The following is a 24621-nucleotide window of genomic DNA, read 5'->3' on the forward strand; positions in this document are numbered from 1 at the left end:
CGTCATTGTCATTGTTTGTGATTGGTATATACAGCACTGCGACAATTTACAATAACGTACCAAAATAGATTTTGATTTATTTTAGACAATTTGAAGTCTCGCTCGTGGTCATTTGAATGTTTGAGCTGTATCTGTCCGGGGTTTGAAGTTCTGCAGAAGCTTCTCGTCAATCACATCCACCTGCCTCAAGTTTATGGAGCTATCGCTGCACTGCTTATAGGACAATCTGATTTCAAGGTTCCTGCTGGACAGGTAGAGGTCACATTACCTAATTGTCTAATATGCCATATTGTATCGGCATGTATATGTCATGGTTGTGATGAATTATGAGAGAGTTTATACTATGCTTTGTCTTTTGGATGGCAGGTGGATGTTGACATGATGCTTCAGAGTTTGATTGACAGCTGCAGTGTTGGATCTGAGGGCGTTCAACTATGTGCAGATGCTGCTTGTGTTCTTTTAGAGTTGGTTAAAGTTATCATTACTAAGGTAAGTGTGTCTAAATTGCTTAATTGGCATAACATAATATATATGATATATTTTAATTAGAATAGCTAAAGTCTAAAGCCGGGCACACACTGTGTGAATTTTAGGATTGTATTTGTCAGACTGTACTACAAACATGATGATTATGCCAGATTGTGCGATCTCAGTTGTCATTAATGTCAGACTGTATGACATACAAATTGTGTGCAATCTTTTTGCTGCATGTTTATGTACTTTTTTACTTTTGGTTTTACTGCTTTTTGTTTTTCATTGTGTTATTGGTGTTTTTAGTCATTTGATTGTAAATCACATTGTCAACTCTGGTTGTAGTGATTAGTGCAATATAAATAACATTGCCATTGCCATATACTTTTACGGATAATATTCAGATTTTACTGTATAGCAGTTGGAATTGGAAAGCATTTAAAACATAATAAGGTATTGCACCACCTAGTGCTCAAATGGCAATAGACTGACAGTTGCATGTCTGCTGGATGTAATCTTGTACAAATTCTTTAAGAGGCAGTTAGCATGATTACGGTCACTTATTGGAAACCGTTTGCATAATCCAGTTACATACCTTCTCTTAGCTGTGTTGTCACAGTCATTAATGCAAGACCAGTAAAACCAGCTTTCCTCAGGTTGTGTATTTGTATTACTTTAAAAAGCATGTAACAGGAAGTACAGACGGCTGGGACGTTCATTACCCGGGTAGTGTGATGCAGTTTCTCTGCCTGGTGAACAGTTTGTTTCCTCAAGATCCTCTCTGGACCTCCAATGATTTCCTTAGTTCACTGGCCAGTGCTGTTTTCCCCTTTGAAACCCCAGAGGTGAGACTTTTGGAGACTGTACCTCTTTCTGTGCAATTTAAAAATATACCTAAGAGACAAGAAGCAGCAAGCAGTTTACAGAAGTGATATTCTGCTTCTCATACAGAGCTCTACAGGTGTCCAGGGTATCAAGGAAAGTGGTGAAGTAGTGGGGGAGCCCCCCTTGCTCCGCCCCTCCCATCCAGGCAGGAAGCAGGTGTGTGACTTTATCCGCATCCTCTTGATGGACAGCCTCATTAACATTCCTGTCAAAGATGGTTTTCATCCTTTAATACAACTGCTAGAGGTAAGGGATTTTTTTTTTTTTTTACAATATTTTGTATCTATAATTCATTTAGTACACATTCTATATACATTCATGTTGTTAATATTAATAACAATACTAAATAATATCATAACGTAAATAAATTACAATAATTTACTTAATATTATTTTTGAATTATAATATATTTATTTTTTATTTAAATAATAATAATTTAAATAAACACTATAAATGCTGTTCTTTTTATGTACTTATTTAATAATAAAAGGTACTGCTATTGCAATGCAGTACCATCTGGGCTGTTAAACCAGCATCTGATGTTGTGTATACTATTTTTCCTCCATAAGGTGCCACTCTTTGCTCAGTTTTGACGATGAGATGCACATTTCAGCTCACTGGGGGATGAAATCTAGCAGTTTATTCAGTCAAGCCAGTAGTGCTTTTGTGGACAATAGTGAAGACCTTTTTTCCCCAGAAATATTTTAACATTCTGAATGTTTTGTGTTTAGTTTTCCCCAGATGGTGTCTGTCAAGAGCAAAAGCAGAGCTTTCAGACTGAGCTCCTGGAGTTTGTGATGGACATCATCCACATGACGGGACAGGAAGAGGGCCAGTCTACTCACGTGACCAGAGATGGTAAAATATATCAGACACCATATAAAACTTCTTTCACTTAATTTCTTGAATGTCAGAAATTGATTTAATCTTTTTAGATAAGATAAAATTATGCAGGGTTTTAAGGATGCTTTTATACCACACACATGTCCCGTTATATTCTCCCCTAGATCCATCCAGGACCAAGCAGGAAGGAAAAACTGCCGTTTTGGTTGAGAATGTGGCATTCTTCAGTAAAATGCTAGTGAAAAAACTCTACTCTGGAATGTTTGTGGTAGAACCAGAGAACCTCCTGGTCTTCATTGCTGAACAGATAGCAGAGGTGAGTTCATCTTCATTGTATTACTGTTTAAGCCCAGACAAACTCATATGTACACCGCATGTTTGTATTGACATCAGGCACCGGAGAGAGGTCATGGTCATCGGGAAATAACGGTCGATGTTCTGTACAAAAACTTGAACCGAGCCCTGCTTTACTTCCTGTCTCGTCCCAGACAGACTCCAGTTGAGCAGGAACTCATTATTCAAACAATTCGCGTGTTGCAGCAACATTGGGATTTGATCATGCCAACATACAATGCCAATGTCCACTTCATCAACTGCCTCATGCACTGCCTCTTCCTTATCCGCTCTGGCAGGTGGGTTTCATTATTAGTTTCACTAACCGGTTACACTTTGTTGTCCTATTTCTTTTATAAAGTATTTAAAAGAACAAATCCAACATCTCATTGGTTGTTGTATGAAAAATAATTATTATTTTTATTAATATATGATTAAAATCCAGTGTTTAACATTATTTAGACTGTATGTTTTCCAGTAGTTTAATCGCAGGATTGCAATATATCATATAAAGATGTAACATAACATCTTGTTTAATATTTTTAATTATAATATAATAAATATTAATCAACATTTTCCTAAATTCTAACTTGCTGAATAATATTTATTTATTTATTTATTTTTACTGCTGCCTTTTAGCTTTCTTGAAGGGTTTGGCTGTGAAGTCCATAAAAAATCCCCAAGAAACATAAGGAGGCATATTTTCCCACACAAGAACAGCCAGGTCACAAATTCAGCAGAAGGTCTGTTTTTATTTTTTATACTGTATATATTTACTTATTAGATTTTTTTTTTTTTCTGTTCGCCAGGCACACAAGTAAAATGAAATGTTTTGAATATGGTTGTGATCTTTCTAGTGGAGTCAGAGCTGATGCTGCTTGTGGAAAGCACCTGGAATAGAGTCATGAGGGAGCGGAGACGGGCGCTAGAGGAGGCCTATAATATCGACCTGTCTGCTAAGCCGGGGAGCAAGGAGGGCCAGGTTTCTATGGGTGATGTGAGCCCTCTGTGGGAGGAGACGGCCATGAAAGCTTGGCAGCTCTTTATAGGTCAGTCACTGTTTGTGTGTCAACATTTGAGATTACTGTCAAGAATCTTTTTTTGATCCTATTGCTTTAGGTAGGTAAGTTACATTTCACTGACATGAGAGAAGAGATTTGAGGTGGTTATTAGTAATTTACTCTATATTGCAAAATGAAAAGATGATTTTAAGATTTTAAGATTTTTCTTTCAGACTCCCAGAAGAAAAAAGCAAATAATGGTCACCAGAAGAGGGCAGGACATCTCAGCAGTGCGTTGCAATCTGTGCAGAACAGGTTTGGGAAGGAGACAGTCGGCACTCCTGAGGTAGGACAGGACACATTTTCTGTTATATTCCAGTGCCTTAATGCAATGCATGTCTAGAACCACTTTACTGAGTGTGCTGTACTCTACGAATGATATTATGGACAGACAGGAAGTGACTGGTTTAGTCGATGAGAATTCCTTCACAGGTGCCCTCACACCATCCCAATGTCACTGTAACCGGAAGCCGCCACCTACCCCGTGGCACTGTCTCAATCCTGTCTCTAAATCAATTTGGATTATTACAGCTGAGTACACCTCAGTGGGCAATGTAATTGATATTTGTTAATTTTTTCCATGGGAACACTCACTAGAACATTGCGTTTGCTGTTGAAGGTTAAAGACGCTGTTATTGTTGTTTTTCCCCCCCGAAACGCGGCCCACATCATTAGTTCCCACCGCTGAAGACGTCGCCATCTGGAAAAGGATGCACAGAGATATTACTCAGGCACAAGGGCATGAAATTGCTGTTTCTTTGCAACTGCTGCTATCTCCGTCTCCGCCTCAGAAACAGGGGGCGGTAATTATAGGCAGTCCCGATCCGATGAAAACATTCATTTTGTGTTACTCTGTATCATATCAGCTTGTGACAGCCTATCAGCTGTCTTGATGAATTGTCCTCCTCAAAAACGTGCTGCTCGAAATTTGCTGAGAGTTTTGTGGATTTTGAATTCCTCCTGGAAATTCATCATAAACACATCATGAGGTGCACACTTTATTTTAAGTTCTTCAGGTTTTGATAGAAAGTTAACTTTAGCTCATTGAAGAAAATTCAGTTTAGCTAAATGATCAGCTGAGTTTTGCTCAGTGATAGTGATAGTCATTGTAATGTTTGGTCAAAATGCAGAAAATTCCATATAGACAGTATCAACATTCAGAAATATTCATACTGCTTCATTTAAATATTATGAATATGAAAATTTCCCTAGCTATTTTATGAAAATGTGAATAATAATGTAAGTAATATTTATATGGCCCTTGCAATGCTAATTTCACTTGATATTACTGTGAAAAATAATTAGGAATATTAGTTTTACTCATAATATTAGAATTTAATTTCTCCCTGCATGAAGGAAAACCTAAGTAAATAGAAAAATAAGTAAAAAGTGGCCTTAAAAAGCTATTTTTCAAAGGTTAATTGTCTTTTTAATTGGTGTTGACTATACTTATTTGTATTAGTTATTTGTTACTATTACATCATTTCTGTTTAATGGGAGCTAAATCGATTTCAGCATTTTAAAATGTTTATTTAGCGCACACAGACTAATCCAGTTGCCTGTACACCAGAGAACTTACCCTTACAGAACGGCACAGGGCAAACTTTCCTCTGTATTCATTTCAGATATATGCTTCGGACTAATTATATCTTCATAATGGAAAGATAATTAACATAGCTAATGATCAAGTTAAGTTTATTACACATTCACCAACAGCCTAAAATGAAGCTGACATTATGTTATCATCATAGGTAGTCTTTTTCTGTGGAAAGTAATTAAAATGGAAATCAGTGCGATGTTAATTGCAGAGGGGATGCTGTTTAATGTAGCGCGCGTACAAGGCCAATAAGTTTGCTGTTTGGGTAACTGGAGTAATTAATGCTATATATTACTTATGATTCTCTAAATAAAAGAATACGATTAGGCAATGATTCAGTGTTTATCTGTCAACACGGGGCCGTAATTTATTCCTGTGTACTCCTTTGTAACACCCCGCCATTCAACAATCCCGCCATTCATTTAGCACGCACAAATGCACAATTTTTTTTTTCTAGTTTAACTTGTCACTGTTGTTCTTTCTAAGTACCCAAATTGCTTTTTTCCAGAATTTGTGTTGGATTTTCTAATTTTGTTATGGCATACAAAGCAGCGATAGATATTTAGGTGAATTTTATTGCAATCCTAAATAATAATAATGTTTTTCGATTTTTCCTGTTTACCTGCAGAAATTATTTTTGCTGTGTGCATATAAAAAGGTTTTCAGCCCTTTGGAAATTTTCATGTCTTATTATATTACAACAAATGATTAAATTTGCTTTGTTTAAAACTAATAACAGGAAAAAATTATTTCATGTCAAAAATTTTTACAAATTGGTCAAAATGCTTTGTTTATAACTATTCATCAACCTCAAGTATGCATTTAGTAGATGCGCCAAAAAGATTATGTTTTAAAAAACAAAACATAAAATGGTCAGAGATAATATTTAGAAAACATTTTCATGCAGTTATACCTTTTACAAGTTTTTTAAATATTTGTTTCAGTTTGAGCTATAGCAGAGCTGGATTCAGTACTTTAACGGTTCACCTCTAGTCTCTGAACTGCAGTCAGTGTGGCTGTTGGGCCGGCTCCGAGAGGACACCACTGTGATGATTGGTTTAATGAGCCTTTAAGTAAATCTGGATATGAGCAGGTCGGTGGTGAAGTACACAGGCTTCCTAAAGGGCTAATGCCTATCAGTACAATAAATCAGCAGGACACAGAGCATGGCGCAGGGCCAGCAGCCACCTCACACTGCGCTTATATTATACTTTAAGTTAATTAGAGCACACTGTGGACTATTGGAGACAGCTTTATTGTATGGTTAAATAGCCACTAGCTTGTTTTTCCCACATGAATGCAATTTGCGAAATGTTATTGTAACTGTGTGCAAACCTAATAGCTACAGAGGAGCGTTTAAGTACATATAACTGTCTGCTTGTTCACCTTCATAACATACTTTCATGTGCGTGCATGTCGTGTGTGTTTGTTTCCATTAGGGGTTCATCTTAGACATGGAAGCACACTGGCAAACTTGTGAGACCATATTTGACAGCATGTTGAGGAATCAAGCACAGGTTTGTTAGTTTTTTTAACCTTTAATACCTATAATGCTGTGCCCCCGGAATCCCAAGAAAAAAAAATCATTGATTTTTCTTTTGTGTTTTGTGTAGATGATGCATAGTGAGAATGATCGTATGGCCATTCAGTGGCTAAGAATAGAGGAAGACTTGCTTAGAGAGAGGGGTCTCTTCGGCCCTGGTCCAGGAGTCTTCCTAAAGAGAGGCTGGGTGCAGAACACTGCAGAGGGGCGCAACCGAACACGATCCCGAATTCGCAGGAAGCAACTACGTCGATCCAAAAGGGTGCGCTATTATCACTATACATAAAAAAATATATATTTCTGGCTGAAAATTATTGGTAATGTAATATCCTGAGCTTTAAATGAAAGAAAGATGCATGTTTTATTTTGTATTATTATTATTATTATTATTATTATTATTATTATTATTATTGATTTTAAACTATTTTTTTCAATCACTGCTGAAAAATCATTAAATGCAGATTTTATTTTTATTATATTCATTTTAATTTATAACAAATAAATATACAAAAGTTTTCATTTGTCTTCTTTATCAATGTCAGTTATATTCTGTAAAATATATATACATCTTTTTTCATTTTAAATAGATGCCAACACTGACTTCAGGCCTCATTCAGAAGCATTTTGTTGAAGAAAGCAAGAGAGCTGCAGAAGTTACTGAGGCTGATTCAGGTATCACATTTTTCTTGTCAGTTTTATGATCAGTGTTGTTACATGTTTTGTATTGGACAGCTACAGCTTTATCTGCATACTTCTTGAAAAGGACATATTCTATGTGTGTCCCAGACCCCAGGATCCTGTGCGAGGCATGCCGGGAGGTTGAGGAGGAGCACAGTTTAGACTGTCAGCATTTGACCTTTTTTCCTATCTTGAATGAGGCCTCACCTATGCCAGAGGATTTCTCAGAGCAGTGCATGGATACTCAGCTCATACTGAAGGAGCTGAAACCCACCGAAGAGGTAAGAGTGACCCATATTCACCTGGAGCCACATTCCCTTGGTACAGAAAACACATTCTTGTGCGGACAGCTGTAGTGTGTGTGTGTGTGTGTGTGTGTGTGCTGAGCATGACAGCACTCTTCAGCATTAACAGGGCTGAGAGTGGCTGACAGAAGTATTAATAAGGAACAGTAGGGGGTGATGTCTGCTGTCTTGTATTCATTCAGTCGGTGGTGTGTCCTGCTGTGCTGCGTGTCAGCCGAATTGCCCTCTCCATACTTATTAATATAGAAATGCACAAGCTTAACGCAGCCTACGCCTCAATTCCAGAAGCAATGTGATGACTGTAATTTACAGGCACCATGTCTACAGAGGCTTAGCTTTTCATTATTGCTCAAACAGGAAATAACTTCAAAGATGCAGTATTATGTGTTGTTAATTATTGCATTTGTGTGGCGGTTGGTGCTCAAGTGGGCAATGGGAGTTCAAATCCAACTTGTATAATTTCCCAATCCTCCTCTTCCCCAGAATTTGCTGTACATCCTCAACTATTACTATCAATACTATTAATTACTATTGATACTTGATTTCTTATATAAACAGCATATTTTACGTAAATATATGCATTCATGTGTTTGTATTTATATATACATATACATACTCATATTATGGAAAAAAACTTTTATTTATTAATAATAGTAATAAAGGTTTCAAATATGTTTTAACCCTTCAATTGCTAAGCCACACACAAAGATATGGGGCATCTAAATAATAATAATAATAATTATTATTATTATAATTGTTGCCCCACAATATCTGTGTGTGTGGTTTAGCAGATGAAAGGTTCAAAAAAGTACATTCGTTTATATATATCAACATTTTCCACTCCTTTTCGTGTATAATATCATTTTAGTGAAGAAATAAGGATAGTAGGCATTTAAATAATCATTAACTGACTACCTTTGGTTTCAGTCATGGCCATAGTTTGTGACAGAAATTATGGCTGGTGCACATGTAATATTTTTTAAACTATCACTGAGCACTCTTAAAAAACATCCTCTAGCAAGGTGTAATATTTCGTTGTTGTAAATCCCCAAGACCAGACAGAATTAGGACTGACTCAGTTCAAGGCTGATTCTGTTTTATAGCTCCGTTTGAAACCAGAACCCCACCAGGTGGACCATATATTTGAACAGGGCCTTAATCAATTAGCGTATTGCTATTGTTGCTGTGTCATTGATTAATTCTGGTAATAAACAGTGGGGCCCTCTCTCTGCACCGGGGAGGGGGCGCTTGCACGGAAAGGAGGCTCTGATTTGATTTGTATTAATTGTGGAGCGGCTGGCAGTACGGCTGGACCCCATATGTTTTGGGGATGCGGATCCCCAGAGCCCAGAGTCGTGGTGACTCAGGGCTGAGGCCAGGTGCAGCTGCTTGGTGTGAAATGAAGGGAGACAATACAATTAGCCATGCATAATCGAGAGGTTTCGTGCGAACTCTGCCTGCGGAAGATTGGCCCCGTTTCACAAACACCCCATCCATTCAGCATCTTGCCTTTTTCTCCCTTTAATTTTTGTCTCTCCACCGTGTTGTTTAGTTAATGAAGTGGTAACAGTGATCAATCAAGACCGGGGTGGCGCTACTTTGACACATTAGCCCCAGGGCACAATTCAGAAGGCAGGCTGCAGTGACACTTCGTACAACTGTTGAAAACTTGGCTTGACATTGTGTTTACTCATTCATTGAATTTGGCAGCATGTAAAACAAATTACAGCTTTATTTTAACCAGCTCAATGCACAGTACAGATTCCTGTATGTGCTACTTGATACCCATGCTGTCTGCTGTAATGTGTCCGTACTTCAGGTCAAAGCCAAACACTGCGTGGTGGTCGTCAGTGGTCACGTGCTGACCGAAGGAGTGCTGTTGTTTGGCAAAGCTGACCTCTACTTATGCGAGGGCTTCACGTTGACCTCCACAGGAGATGTGTGCTGTAGAATTCATCATCAGACCAAGTAAAGCTACTGTTTTCTCTCTGCATAACTCTCTACTCCTATACACTTCTGTTCAAACGTTTGGGGTTGGTGAGAGTTTTTTAAAATGTTTTTGAAAGAGGTCATTTATGCTCAGTAAGGTTACATTTATTTATTTGATCATAAATACAGTAAAAATATATATTTTTGAAATATTATTATAATAAAAAAACCTGAATATTTTAATGCATTATAAAAGTTAATTTATTTCTGTGATTGGAAAGCTGAATTTTAAATATTTTATTTTAAGATTTTCACATTTTAGGAAACAAAGAAATTTGTTTGAAATTAGAATTTTCACCAGCCTTTACTAAAGTGTTCAGTGACACATGATCTGTCAGAATTATTCCAGTATGCTGATCTGGTGCTCAAGAAATATTTATTTAGACTTTTTTATTTATTTTTATTTATTAATTTTGTGGAAACCATTATATTCTTTTATAAACATAAAGTTCAAAAGAACAGCATTTGTTTGAAGTAGAAATACTTTGTAACATTATACATCTTTACTGTCACTTTTGATCAATATAATGCATGCTTGCTCAAAAGTATTAATTATGTATATTTATTTTTATAAGACTTTGACAAAAATGTCTCATTTATTTTCAAGTTGGAAATAAGGTTTTGGAATTTGAAATATATTTAATTGTGTATATTATTATGTTATAATTAGTTATTATATTATAATTAGACAGCAGAGGAGGTAAATATAACATTAAGTTTACTGCGATGGAACAGTTTGTTTATTTAGATTGATATAGATTTAACAGCATCTTACATTTTCTATACTTATTATAGTGTGAGAGACTCATATATTTGCAACATGATGAATAAAGAGAAAAACTCAGCGAGTCCAAACTGCAAACGCTGGTCATATGATGACATCAAAGAGGCCACTTTCATGCGCTTTCTGCTTGAGGTGAGATTCACAGAGACCATAGTCATATCATTTTTTTTAAATTCACATATTTTATATTTAACTCCGTTTATTCTATTCTGTTCTATATGTTTATCATGTTTGTTACAGTAGTTTAATTGTTATATATATTTGACGCTAGGACAATGCTCTGGAGATATTCTTAAAGAACGGAACTTCAGTTTTCCTGGTATTCTTTAACAATGACCACGTCAATGCATATAAAAGGTAAAACGAGAAAGTGCTTGTGCTTCAGGCAGGCGAAGAACTGTGTGTGAGGTGAAACCGACTAAATTGATTTATCTTGATTTTTTTCTCTCTCTTTGTCCTTCTTTCTAGGCTGTGCGCTGTGGTCTCCTCATTAAAGGGAAGGGGAGAGACTGTACTTAATGTGAGGTGAGTGTCAAAAGCATCTGCCCCTGTCTCGCAGACAGCTGCCATTTCAGTTAGAGAGACTGTGATGCTTTTATATTGAAACAGACAGAGTTTTGTGGTTTCAAAGTTTCCAGAAAACACATTCTCTTATGTGTGCGGTTAACTATTGACAGGAAGACTCTCAATCCCCTAAACAATATCCAGGCACTACACTGAAACTTCAATTACTGCTTCTTCAGCACTTCCTACCAATTAAAACGGTCTCAGTAACTTTTCAAAGTCATCAGCAGCCAATACAGCTCACAATTTTATAGTTGTTAATTGTCTGCAAGGGTGCAGTAAGCTTACTACCTTTTCGTTATTTCAGATGTTGTTTTGGTTCAAATTATCATTCCTTAACTCACGATTTCCATTTCTGCTCAATTTAGTTTTATCATGTTTAGTTCCCCTGATTTTTGACATGATGAAGAGGGAATGGACTTAATATTGATGTTTCCCATCAGCTTCAAAGCCAAAGTTGTTTTTCCACAGTAAGAAATACACAGTAATTTGATGAACATATTTTTAATGATACTATACAGATTACAGAGCCAGGAACCCCTTGGTTTATAGAGAGATTCATGTATATGCATATTTGTTGTTGATGTGCAAATTCAGGTATTTTAATTTTATAGAAAATGTTTTATTTGGGAGGCACAATGAAACGGTTAGCTTAACTTTAACTTTATAACTTTAGCCTTAGTTGAAGTTAACTTTGTCATAGTTTTGTTTGATTCATTGAGATCCAACAATATTTGGTGGACCTCCTGCAAAACTTGCAGTTTAGTTCCTAAAAGTACAGGAGGAGATATAAATGTTGAGTCATTTTGTATAAAGGTTGTTCATAAAAGACATTGTGTTGGTATCTCCGACAGGTCTGGCTTTTCCTTTTTGAAAACTTGGAGGTGAGCTAGTAGTCTGCTGGCGCCAATTTTCTTGATTACCTCGATCTACAGAATTTGGCGAGATCAGCCCTGAAAAATTATTCTTTTTCCGCGACCCCTCGAACAGCTTTTTCCTTCTGCACCTCTCTAAACAAGGATGGCACAAATCTCCTTCTCTCACCAAAAACAGATTTCCAATTGTCTTTACAGAGTCTGAGTCTTTGCCTTGGTGTTCAGCTTCATCAGGTTGGGCAACACGTTTAAGCATTCTGGTATCTGTGTGAACAAGTTATCAAAAAGTCCCAACTCTGTCCGGTTTGTCAGGGTGGCCAAGGTGGGAGAAAGGCCGGATTCATGCCCAAGTTGAGAACCTGGAGGTTTCTCAGACTTCTTATTTCAAGCAATGAACCAGCAGAGGCCAGGTTGTTGTTACAGAGGTTGAGGTAGAGCAGAGATGCCAGGAGGCCAATGCTTTCGGGCAGTTCTTCGATTTGGTTTCTGTGTAGGTCTAACCAACGCAGACCAGTGAGCTGGCCAATGAATTCTGAGATTATTTTCATTTTGTTTCGGCTCAGGTCAAGTTCCTCTTTGTTTCTTCGCTTTACAAGGCATTTGGGAAGCATGGCGATGCCTACGTTGCTCAGATTGAGAGCATTTTTAGCCATTTTCAATGTGATCTTCGTACCTTTGGCTCTGCGAGCTCTCTTTCCTTTAGCCATGGAGCTGTATAGACACAGATTAATGGTTAAGCGCTTCTGAAGCATCAATTTGATTAAGTCTTAACTGAAGTCATGTAATTATTATCTCAGGACCTCGTAGCTTTAAACATGTATGACTTAATGATGGGACAGTTTAGTTGTTTGCATAGGGAAAGAGGTTTCATGTATGCCTGCAGGCAGTATCGAGGGTGCGCAGTGTCGGGCCATTGGGGAAATGAGAGGGGTGTAATGTTTACAACCGACTCACTCATCCAACTCACCCTAAAGGGATCTTTTAGGATAATGTCGTTCTCTAATTAAGGCTAATACTAGATAACAGTGGATACAGCAAGCGCCCAACACATATTCTGGGAAAAGGGTTTGTGTTCGGTCTGATTGATCCGGGGCGGCGCTAGCAAGTCTGTGTGACTGTGTGGAGAGAGTGAAATCACTACTTTGATAAATGACACTGGAAAGAAATTTAAACTCGGTCCCTTCATATCTTCCCATTAAAAAGGAGGAGTGGCTGCATTGTAAGCCCTTTGGCGACTCATTAATCACATTGGTAGATGGGCTAATATGGTTCATCCTGTTTCTATTAGACCTTTTGTTTTTGAATCCGTTGCATCCGAGAGGTGCAATTACAGAGAGCTGACCATCGGCATGATCCATCTTCATGTTGTTTGTGATTTGCTGATTCTGAACCCCTACAAACAGAGAGAAAATTGGATGGTATTGCTATTTCCGTGACATATGAAATATAATAGATGCCGTGACTACATGATTTCAGACCAGAAATTGTTACCAAAATATACTTTCTAACAGATGAATATGCTTTTTAAAATGTGAGAGTAGAGTATTCATATTTTTACCAAAATTTAAATTGACACAAATTATTTAGCAGGTTGTACCAATGATACAACAACACTTACATGTAACTAAAACAGATTAGAGTTAATACAGTTAGACACTCTCTAATAATTTGTCCTTTTTGTTTTTAAATTTGAACCATATGGCTAGTTTTAAATATATGAATACTGTGATAGATGGACGGTGTCTAACTTTGCTAGTTGTGCCACTGTTTGTACTTGTATTCACCCAACTAAATCAGTCAGTAAGCACTTTTAAAAGAATATTTATATCTTTAAACATTTATTGTTAGTGACTTATTTGATATGTTTGCCTATGCTTAATCAAGCTTCTCGACAACTACAGAAAGGTTAAAGGATTAAAGGTACAAGGATTTATGCAAAAGTGTGTAAAATCCATCAGTTTGACCCAGCCAGCTATTGTTATCCAGGATTCATTTAATCTCCCTTCTGGTGTGAAGGAAGACTTAAATAAGTTTTTCTTACTTACAGTTTTTAAATGAGGTCCCCAACTGAATTGCTTGAGAATCAGAGGAGGATCTTCAGACTGTACTCCAAAAAGAAGCTTTGTCCTGTTTAACTTTTGTTACCAAGCAACGCTTGCGCGGGGTGCCCAGAGTTTTATTGTCCTGTGACTGGAGCACGCACAAAAGAAATGGGAGAGAGAAGTGCTGCAGCCCTTGTGTTTGTACACTCCCTCAGATTACATTTTCAGAAAGTTATTTGAAGTCCAGCACATTAATAGTTTCACCCATCAGCTATGATTGAACTTTGCATTTTTCTCTCTCTCTCGCTTTCTTTTCATTTATATATGGGATTAAGTGGTGATAAATGTTTGGGTTAAAACAAGTTGATGCATGAATGTCAAATCAGCTGTGATTCTGCATGTTTAGTGGCTGTAATCTTTGTATCTCACTAATGTGTGTTAAAGAGAAAACTAACTTCCAAGGTCATATGCTTCTGTTTACAGTTATTTTACAAAACCTATAGATGGCACTATATACTCCTTTAAAGGAGGAAAAGGCATGCCTGAATAAAGTCTTAACCCTTTTTTTCCACAAGAATGTATGTGTTTCTTTTGGCCCTTGTGTCTGAAGAAAGGCGGACCCTCCTTGGTTTAAATCCATCAGCTCTTTCTATTCCTTAACCTGTTGCTATGCAACCATAGTAGTCTTGGTTCGGATGACCAGTTCAGAATTCACCGTATTCAAGGCACTTAATTCTGTAACTGCTAAGAAGTACACAACTCTGTTTGCACTGCATGTTAGGTGACATTGCAGTAATTCGAACGGAGTATTTAAAAAATAAGTTAGAAAAATATCACAATGTTTTACAGTAAAATCTTTGAATAAAATGTCTTCAAATGTTATTTTGTTGTGTTCATACAGAAAGATAGCAGCGGTTGAGAAGAATGCCCTAATTAAATGGCAGGTAATGTGTGGGCCTTTAGCTATTGCACATACATGATTATTAACCATTATTATTTGTAATATACAGTACATCCTGCATCTACAGTGAATGGCTTGAATGCCGTAATATAAATATAAACTTTTTGAATAAGTTATTTAACATTAACACAAATGCATTATTTTGTTTCATTTTATTCTATTATTGACTGTATGTCTTTTTCCATAGAGAGGAGAAATCAGTAACTTTGAATACCTTATGCATCTAAACACACTTGCTGGACGGACATACAATGACTTGATGCAATATCCTGTTTTTCCATGGATCATTGCTGATTATGAATCAGAGGTAAAACTAACATGAACCCAAACTTTAACTGAAAATCCTTAACTTTTGATACTGAAATGTTTTGTTTGTTTGTTTCATCTCATTCACCGATTATTAGACTCTGGATCTGTCCTGCCCTGCCACATTCAGAGATCTGTCCAAACCAATGGGAGCTCAAAATGAGAAGAGAAAACAGAAGTTCATTCAGAGATACAATGAGGTGGAAAATACTGATGGTAAAGCATATGCACCTTTTATATGCAACTATTCTGTAACTGAGACCTAAAAACCTATTGTTCATACAGCTGAAGTTCATAGAGTTTGTCAGTTTCACCTGCAGACATGGAGCTTTTTGGGGGGGGGATTCAGTTAGCCAATAGCAACTTTAAAACATAATGAAATAAAATAAATGCTTTGATTTACTTAGTTAATGTCATGATTACAGGTGATCTGTCAGCTCAGTGTCATTACTGCACGCACTATTCCTCAGCCATTATTGTGGCCTCGTACCTGGTGAGGATGGAGCCTTTCTCCCAGACCTTCCTCCACCTGCAGGTAAACTTCTCACCTGTTTGACTCGGATCAATTACATCACACTACTGTTGTTACAGGGCACGCAGTGCTATAGAAACTCCAATAAATAATGCCTCTTCTTTATCAAATAAAGCACAAAACACGTCAGCGTGACAACTTCTATAAAATTGAATTTTTCTAAATTGAACTTACTTGATGAAATGAGCTTCATTGTTTTTGGCCTTGTTTGGGCTTGTGTGCTCTTTTTCTTTTTTCTTTAGAAAACCAAATTAGGGTATGATTTTAATATGTATGCAAATAAATTATTTTGCGTCACTTGCGTGCAAAACCACATTTTGTTTTAAAGAATATTTATACACATGGAACCAATTGATTAAAATAAAATGTCATGCATATTTGATAGCCGGTGTAACATAATGCAAACATTAGGCTAACACTTTGCAATGATATTTGCTTTACTTGAGCAGCTTTCCTCCGTACAGTAATATTCGTAATCAGATTTGTGCCACTAACAGTATATTACTTTCATTCAATGAGGGCATTTGCTTTTACTGCAAATTACATAACTTCTCCAGAGATTTTCACCAGGATGTATAAACTCCCTTGAAAAATAAAAAGCCTGAATCAATTGCTTGAAAATGTCTCAAATCTAAGCAATTGTATTTTGACTATGATTCATATACACACATGGGGCCGTTAAAGTGTTCCAGGCAGCCTTGCTGGTAGTGGAGCTCCCAACCTTGTGCATTAAACAAACATGTATATAATGGCATGTCTTTTTTCATCCTTTGTAATTTTTATTTACTTTTTTGCCATTTCTTTGCTAAATTGTGTTTTCCTCTTCACCGTGCCACTTTGCTTTTAAATAACATTAGGAAATGCACCCTTCCTAGAGTTTCAAATTTTGGTGGATTTAATCTTTTTTTATATATATATATAGGGTGGAACATTTGACTTTCCAGAGCGGATGTTTCACAGCATTCGGAACGAGTGGGAATCTGCATCTAAGGACAACATGAGTGATGTCAGAGAGCTGATTCCAGAATTTTTCTACCTCCCGGACTTTCTTGTCAACTCTAACCAGTTTGACTTTGGTAATATATATAAGTATTAGCACAACAATTGAATGGAACTGTACAGATTATTTATATTTAAATATATATATTTTTTAATTTTATTTGTAAATGGTCTGTTTCATTAGTCATTAAATGTGTGTGTTGATAATACAGGTTGTATGCAGGATGGAACACCATTAGATGATGTGGTTTTGCCCCCATGGGCCAAAGGAGACCCACAGGAGTTCATCAGAGTACACAGAGAGGTCAGTTTCTCTGCTTCATCAAACTCAAAATAGGCCTTATTCTTGACCACCAGCATCACAATATCTAATTTTGCATTAGATTATGCTTTACTTACTATTACCCCATATTGTGACAGAAAACGAGGGTCCGTGCAATCAGAGCACACGCCAAGTTTCATGAAAACAAGCATAGAGTTAAAATGGTATCAGTGTCACCGCACCATTCATATCCAGCTAAATTTGGCGATAGTTAAATAATTTTTGCAACTGCTTTATTTTTTGCCTTTCTTGAGATAATAAGCACTTGTTGAGTTCATCAAGGAAGCCCCATTACTCTGTTTAACGCCATTGTAATTAGAAGATAACAGGCCCAATTCAGCGCAAGTACAATATCTGCACTCTCCTATAACTCCATTACTGAAGCCTGCTGGTTATTGGAATGAATGCTTTCTTTCTCGCTACGTTACGCCTGCAGGCATATAAGGGCCAGGCTTTATCAGTTCCCAATCTACAGAGCAATATTTGTATCATTTCCAGATGGCATAAAATGAGCTCTTCTGTCTGCTCGCCTCCTTTCATATGCAAATGAAGGCTAATATGGGATCTTCCACAATTCAGTGCTTGTGACTTAGAGCTGCTTTGATTATACTTGTTATTTTAAGTGTTTTTGTATACATGTTTATGTTATGTTTGGACACTTTAGCCAATTCTAAAATACTTTAGATTTAAAGAGAAAAAAAAGGAAAATGACTTTGTAACAAGAAATAGGAATACAAACTTTTGGAATATAATTTTTATATCAGATTGTTTGATCTGTAATCAGTCGCCAGGATGGAATAATATCTTTTTAAAATGCATTATTGTGCATTCTCTCTCTTTGACCTGATATTTGTAAGCACAGCTTTTCCGCCTGCACTTCCATGGAAATAAAAGTTAGGGCAACACTGATAGCATATTAGCCCCCATCCAGAACTGCTGACTGACTGAGTTTGCCCACTCTGCAGGCTCTTGAGAGCGATTATGTGAGTGCACGCCTGCATCTTTGGATTGATCTGATCTTCGGACACAAACAGCAGGGTCCGCCCGCAGTGGAGGCCCTCAACACCTTTCACCCATATTTCTACACTGACAGATATGACAGAGCGAGCATGAAGGATCCTGTCCTGAAAAGCACCGTGCTTGGCTACATCAACAACTTTGGCCAAATGCCGAAGCAGGTACACCAGTTGAGCACACGGTTTAAAAAATATTAGCAGATCCTCTACGCCTCTTTTACATTTTTAGAGAATGTTTTTGGTTGAGCATACAGATACAGACAAGCTGATGATAAGTTTCATGCTATGGTTGATAACTGATAAATCTGATTAATATTAAAATTTGTTTTCTATTTTTTCAAAAAATACAATCTAAAACAATCAAAAACTACTCTTAAATTTTTTGAAGATGAACAGAAAATAAATATATAAAATTGACTGATACGATAAAATAAAATCTCAAACAGCCAATAAACAATGAGGTGCCAATATATGCAACATTTCCAATGTTTGGTAAGGTTGATTCCTTTAATGAGATGATTTACTGTATTCTACGGTGGATGCAATACTAAAAGAGGTTTATGCTTCCAGCTCTTCACCAAACCACACCCTAGCCGTACACCTCACAAGGCTGCTTCTGGGAAAGAGACATCGGTATCCAGTCATATAACCCCCTTTTTCTTTAAACTGGACAAGCTCAAGCCCTCCACCCAGGCTATTAAAGGTACTGCTTAAATTGAACATCCACAGTTCTTGTGGTAGAGACCCCCATTTAATCATTCATAGTCACCTTGTTATTTTATTCCATTCCTCAATTATTTTTTACAAGATGGGGCCACGTCTACAGGGAGCAATAGAGGCCGCGAGGCAGAAGATGCTGGCTAGACTTTTCACAGGCTCATTTTCTCAGTCACAGCTCAGCTCGGCTCCATTCAGCTCCTGCTATTTGTTAGGCTGCACTTGAAGATACAGTCACTGAGGCTTATTTAATAATCTGAATATCCCAAAAGGATCTCTCTGGAAAATTAGATGATTCTCTTTCACTGTGTTTCTAGCACTCACACTCTATTGTCTCTCACTCAATATCTTGTTCTCACATCATGCGTTACTTTATCATTCTGATCAGTAAATCCTACAAGGAAAAATTAAAGGGCATCTTGAGAGAAATTTGCAATCATCTCAGGCTTCATTATGATTTGTGTTACTGTTCTACCGTCAGTGAGAAGGGAGATTGACTGTGTCCTCACATATGTAGGTCATTTGAAAGTAGACTACTACTCTTGAACACAGTTTTTTTTTTAACACAATCCAACATATTTTTCAGAATGAAAAAATTATCAGTTAAAATGACTTAAATGCCTTGTTCAAATTTTTTTTGAGATTAATATAATAAGAGTGTAAAAAGACAAACAGGGTCAGTTCAACATCAAGATTGTTGGTTAAATGTATAATATATATTAGTGCTGTCAATCGATTAAAAAAAATTAACTAATTAATCGCACAATTTTTTAAAATTAATCGCGATTAATCGCGATTAATCGCAATTAAAAGACTGAAACTTTTTGGATATGTAAATGTAAAATGTAAATAATTAATGTAAACTCAAGACAAAGAAACTATTTAAATTCAAAATATGATTGTTTATTGGAATTTTTGTTTAACTTGTAACACAGATTTTCTCATGTAAACAACATACCTGCAATAAACCATCAATATCCTCCAAATTAACTGTTGGCTTGAAAGCCATATTTATTACAGAAATAAAAACACAGGCATGTAAGTACCATTTGAATTTCAAAACAATCAATGCCAATAATAGACAAAAATGATTTCCATGTTGAATTCTAAGTGGACTGCAAAAAAATTCCAAAGTATAGTCATTGCCAGTGCTTTAAGTGGGCCAGTATGCACCGGTACTCAGTACCGCCACTTTCAAATATAGCTCTTGAGCGTACCGCCACCTCTCTGTGCGCCCAGAACGTGCTTGTAGCGTACCGGTACGCTCATTTGGACATCTGTTTTAATAGAGGTTTTAATCTTTTACCTGCACTGCCGATTTTCAGAGCGCCCTTCACAATGCAAGCTTCCTAATTCATCCCACCCAGAGCAGAAACTACATTACCCATTCACCCTTAAGTTATACAAGTGAATAGCGCGTGTGTCGCTTTTCCCACTGTTAAGTGTCAACATATCAACGTGGCCGGAGAAGGTGTGTGAAACTCGTTGTGAGTTATACTAAAGCAAAATCTTGAGTATTTATTGTCTGATAAACATTAAAAACTGTCTGCGGAGGTTGAGTCGTTCTGTAGCCAGCCCCCGCTGGCGGTTCATTGGCTGCAGCATCTTTTTTCTAAGTTCTAAAAAAATACCGTAGACGGCAAGGCACAAATTTAGATATTCATTTATCTAATTAATCTATAGCCTATGCACAAAAACAATATGATCTTTTTGTCCCCTTTTTGTTTTAAAGCTTGATGAAGAGAGAGAGCGCAAGTTGCTGCAGCTGCAAGGACAGTGATGCACGCGCACAGGAGTGATTGACAGTTCGCGGCACTGTGTACAAAAAATACTCCGCTACACAATTATTTCGTTTATTTTCGTTTAAGCTTATTAACGTTAGCGTTACAGAAAGGTCTGATTTACGCACTGTTACAGTCATTGTTTTTTTTGTTTTTTAAACAATGACATTTGAGTTCATGATTTTAATGTTGCTGTTTCTTGTGGCAGACTGAATGAAGAGTAATGTTTCTTGTGGCAGACTGAAGAGTAATCCGGCAGAGTTTTATACTGAAACTTTCCGTCTAAAAGTCCTTCCTTGGTCTTATCCATATTTCTTTGCACGTTGAACACACATAGGCCACAACTGGAAATAAAAAAAACTGCAACCGCGTTAATTGCGTTATTTTTTTTTAACGCGTTAAATATTTCAAATTAATCGAATGCGTTAACGCGCTAATTTTGACAGCACTAATATATATTAAAATATATTAAATTAAATTACATTAAATTAAATTAAATTATAAATTAAATTTATGCATTTAGCAAACGCTTTTATCCAAAGCGACTTACAGTGCATTCAGGCTATCAATTTTTACATATCATGTGTTCCTGGGGAATCGAACCCCCAACCTTGCGCTTGATAGCGCAGTAGTCTACCAATTGAGCTACAGGAACAGCGAGTTGCAAAAAGTCTAAGACAATTAGTATTTTTTATTATATAATAGTATTAATTAATACTCTTTTTTTTTCATTTTAATAGCAAGTTTTACAGAATTTTATGTTTTGAACTTTTCCTTTATTTACAAGTTTGGAGTCAGTAAGATTATTTTTTTGAAAGAAATGTATACCTTTTTTAAAAACATTTACAAAAAATATATACATGGCATGTCACACTGCATAACTCTGCTTTTCTGTTGTTTCTCTACATAGAGCTCACACTGGGGCCTGTTGGTCAAATAGTGTGTAGAGAAAAAGATGTATTGTTCGTGGAAAAAAACAAACTTCTCATCCCACCACAGTGGAACACATATTTCAGCTGGGGCTCTTATGACCAGACCTGCTCTTTTGGGAACTACACAACTGAAAAGGTTTGCTTTTATAATTTCCCTAGATCCATAATACGTTAAAACCATGGGCCTGCTTGTATTTTTCATTCTGTAATTCTTTTTTTAATTTGATGTTTTCCTTTTCCTGTGTATCTGAAGTATTTATTATTAAACAAGGTTACTTCTGGTTGGCTGTTAAAGTTTGATAGCTTGTTTATTACTTGTGTTTCAGAGCTTTGCAGTGTGTGAGAGCGTGTCGGACTGGGGAGATGCTGTATGTGCTGCCTGTCCCAACAACAGCACCATCATCACAGCCGGGACCAGCACTGTTGTCTGTGTTTGGGACATCTCCATCAGCAAGGACAAACTTAAACACATGAGACTCAAACAGGTCATGTTCCAGCTTAGGTGTCACAAAGCAGTTTGGAAATGATTCATGTTAAGATTTTGTTTCTTTTTTTTAATAAATGTTTATTTTCCATATCAGACATTGTATGGACACACAGACACAGTGACGTGTCTGGTAGCATCAGAAGCACACAGTGTGATTATTAGCGGCTCTTTGGACAAGACCTGCATCCTGTGGGAGCTGGAGGACCTCAGCTACATCACACAGTTACCAGAACATTCCTCTGCCGTGTCTGCCCTGGCTATTAATGACCTGACCGTGAGTACCCTCCAGAAAAAACATACCCGCTCTGAGGTCAGCCTGCATTTTTCAACTCCCAAATCTCTCTCCATCCATCTCACTCCCGCACATTTAATTTGGTTAGGGCCGTTTGGCTCGTGTTGCTGTCTGGATGACACATTTATACCGGCTCATTTGCACCCGCAGAGTGGTTTCTGAAACTCCCCTCAGCCAGCTGTGTGAAGGAAGGGTGTGCACATCCTTCCCTTCAGACCTGCTTTAATGCTTAAACCCCTTTACACAGCGTGAAAAATACCTGGAGCTAAAAACACGGGAGAAAAGTATTGATCTATAGTTACAAACCTCCTTCCATTTAGTATTACAGCAAATTGAAAGTATTTCATTTTACCCATTTATTATTATTTCTTCACACATTCTAAAGGTTGCTTAAATGTCCAAAAAATCAGATTTGAAAAACAAGTTTATAGATTTTGTGAAGTTTACGCTTACAATCACTCTTAGGTGCTTGTACATCAGTGTCATTCATCTATCATTTCCTCTGATTTTAAGGATCACTCATGGTTAAGGTTATGTTTAGGTGTAGGGATATGGTCAAGACTACATTTCTTGAGTAAAATGTTGTTCCAGGGTCAACAAAATATGTTGACCTAGGAACACATCTAACTCAGCAACATCAGGACGTGCGACACTGAGAGAGAAACATTACCATTCAAATGTTTGTTGTCGATAAGTTCTTGAATGCAGTCTTCAGTGTCACATGATTCTTCAGAAATCATTCTAATATGATGATTTGGTGCTCAAGAAACATTTCCTATTATCACAGTTTTTTATTACAACAGCTGAGCAGCTTTTGAGTCTCTTTGATGAATCAAAAGTTCAAAAAGAACAGCATTTATTTTAAATAGATTTTTTATAACAACGTAAAAGTCTTCATGTCACTTCTTTTTTTTTTTTTTGCAACTTTATTTATGATTTTCAACAAAACATTGAAATAAGTTCAGCATTTCTTACAAAAGTTGTTAACTCCACCCCCCACCCCCATCCAGGTGGCATCCCCACAAAAAAAAAAAGAAAAAAAAAATCCTAACAGTCAGAATGCGGGCATTGAGGAGACTAGGGACAGCAGTCAGAGAAAAGAGCAAGAAACTAAATTACCAGAGTCTTTATGTCACTTCTGATCATAAAATAATTACTGACTCAAACAAAAACAGTGTCTTTTGCCTGGTATGGGACACATTAATCACCATTGTGTCTTTCTCAGGGTGAGATTGTGTCATGCGCAGAGACCCATTTGTACCTGTGGACCATGAAGGGGCAGCTACTGGCCTCTTTAAACACTTCCTGTTGGCCTGAAGGAAACATTCTGTGCTGCTGTTTCACACAGAAGTATGAGTGGGACCCCCGCAACGTGATCATCACCGGCTGCGCCGACGGCATCGTCAGGGTACGGCCAGATCTTCAGAACGGGCCTCTGACTAAAAGATGATGAGGCGTAGCGTTCACATAGAGAACTTTATAATGAGAGAGTTTAAATGAGAAGTCTTCTCCAAAGACTACACCTTTGTGTTCGAGCAATAAATCTTTCCTGTAGTGTTTCCTGCTTAATAGTCAGGTAATATAGCTGCAAAATATTAAAATATGGTAACTGGGATATTGAAATGGGGCTCACAGGCTTGGCTGAGAAGTCCCACAGAAGCATTAATAGTTACATGTGCTCACTTTAGATGAGGTAAGAGCAGTTATTAAATCAAAGTGCTTCTTAAATTAGGCATCAATTGGAGCCTGGACCTGCGACATCAATGGCCGGCAGATTTGATTTATGAATATAGCTTCAATTGCATTCGATTTTTTTTCTTCTCTTTTTTTCATTAACCGTGTGGTTCTTTTGCAGATATGGAAGACTGAATATACTAGAGTACAATTACCTGGACATGAGGAGTGCTCTGTGTCTCAAGGGCATGTTTTGTCATCGGCTCCTGAGGAAGCAGGTAACACTAATACACTTCACCTTAAGTGCAGAATTTTCTCGCCTCCGGTCATAGGACCGTTATAACCCACAAGCTTCCTTAATGGCCAGCATGAAATAACAGGAACTCGCTCCTGGAATATTGGAAAACAATGTGCTTTGTGACGTCAGGAGAATCGTTATTTTCTAATATACAAGTAATGTTTGAAATTAAATAGCCAGACCAAATACTAGACATCCTTCAAAAATGCTGTGTAAATCGGATTACGTCTGTTCTTAAGTGTGATGGTGCAGCCGCCCAGCCTGAGGTTCGTTTTTGAGCGATCCGAAGAAAAGTTCATAATGATCTACTGTTTTGTGCGACGCATTAGGGCTA

The 24621-nt window shown here is 37.1% G+C and overlaps 3 protein-coding genes across 6 annotated transcripts in view; 1 reads left to right on the top strand and 2 right to left on the bottom strand.

Moving 5' to 3' along the window:
* Window positions 1-24621, top strand: part of wdfy4 (WDFY family member 4) — a 44674-nt gene that overhangs the window by 16747 nt on the left and 3306 nt on the right. For 2 of the 4 annotated variants that reach the window (XM_052573082.1, XM_052573085.1), the window contains 32 exons: window positions 86-252; window positions 367-489; window positions 1155-1316; window positions 1423-1602; window positions 2088-2214; window positions 2364-2515; window positions 2593-2831; window positions 3172-3275; window positions 3390-3581; window positions 3767-3879; window positions 6630-6707; window positions 6804-6995; window positions 7321-7405; window positions 7520-7692; window positions 9536-9684; window positions 10501-10621; window positions 10761-10846; window positions 10958-11014; window positions 11908-11937; window positions 14872-14914; window positions 15119-15238; window positions 15336-15453; window positions 15663-15772; window positions 16692-16845; window positions 16981-17072; window positions 18056-18268; window positions 18677-18809; window positions 21515-21672; window positions 21863-22021; window positions 22118-22297; window positions 23541-23723; window positions 24171-24267. In XM_052573082.1, coding sequence (XP_052429042.1) covers window positions 86-252; window positions 367-489; window positions 1155-1316; window positions 1423-1602; window positions 2088-2214; window positions 2364-2515; window positions 2593-2831; window positions 3172-3275; window positions 3390-3581; window positions 3767-3879; window positions 6630-6707; window positions 6804-6995; window positions 7321-7405; window positions 7520-7692; window positions 9536-9684; window positions 10501-10621; window positions 10761-10846; window positions 10958-11014; window positions 11908-11937; window positions 14872-14914; window positions 15119-15238; window positions 15336-15453; window positions 15663-15772; window positions 16692-16845; window positions 16981-17072; window positions 18056-18268; window positions 18677-18809; window positions 21515-21672; window positions 21863-22021; window positions 22118-22297; window positions 23541-23723; window positions 24171-24267 — 4290 coding nt within the window. The remainder of the gene's footprint in view (window positions 1-85; window positions 253-366; window positions 490-1154; window positions 1317-1422; window positions 1603-2087; window positions 2215-2363; window positions 2516-2592; window positions 2832-3171; window positions 3276-3389; window positions 3582-3766; window positions 3880-6629; window positions 6708-6803; window positions 6996-7320; window positions 7406-7519; window positions 7693-9535; window positions 9685-10500; window positions 10622-10760; window positions 10847-10957; window positions 11015-11907; window positions 11938-14871; window positions 14915-15118; window positions 15239-15335; window positions 15454-15662; window positions 15773-16691; window positions 16846-16980; window positions 17073-18055; window positions 18269-18676; window positions 18810-21514; window positions 21673-21862; window positions 22022-22117; window positions 22298-23540; window positions 23724-24170; window positions 24268-24621) is intronic. The other 2 variants (XM_052573084.1, XM_052573083.1) reach the window with 2 other exon arrangements.
* lrrc18a (leucine rich repeat containing 18a) lies at window positions 12009-12817 on the bottom strand. The gene is given in 2 exon segments (XM_052573092.1): window positions 12009-12248; window positions 12251-12817. Coding segments are annotated over 2 exon segments (558 nt in total). The 5' UTR covers window positions 12681-12817; the 3' UTR covers window positions 12009-12120.
* Window positions 24029-24621, bottom strand: part of LOC127970497 (stromal cell-derived factor 1) — a 100176-nt gene continuing 99583 nt past the window's right edge. The window contains exon 4 of the mRNA XM_052573093.1: window positions 24029-24149. Within this exon, the coding sequence (XP_052429053.1) occupies window positions 24044-24149 (106 nt within the window). The 3' untranslated portion in view covers window positions 24029-24043. The remainder of the gene's footprint in view (window positions 24150-24621) is intronic.

This window comes from Carassius gibelio, chromosome B13 (genome assembly GCF_023724105.1).
Source record: "Carassius gibelio isolate Cgi1373 ecotype wild population from Czech Republic chromosome B13, carGib1.2-hapl.c, whole genome shotgun sequence".
Taxonomy (NCBI): domain Eukaryota; kingdom Metazoa; phylum Chordata; class Actinopteri; order Cypriniformes; family Cyprinidae; genus Carassius; species Carassius gibelio.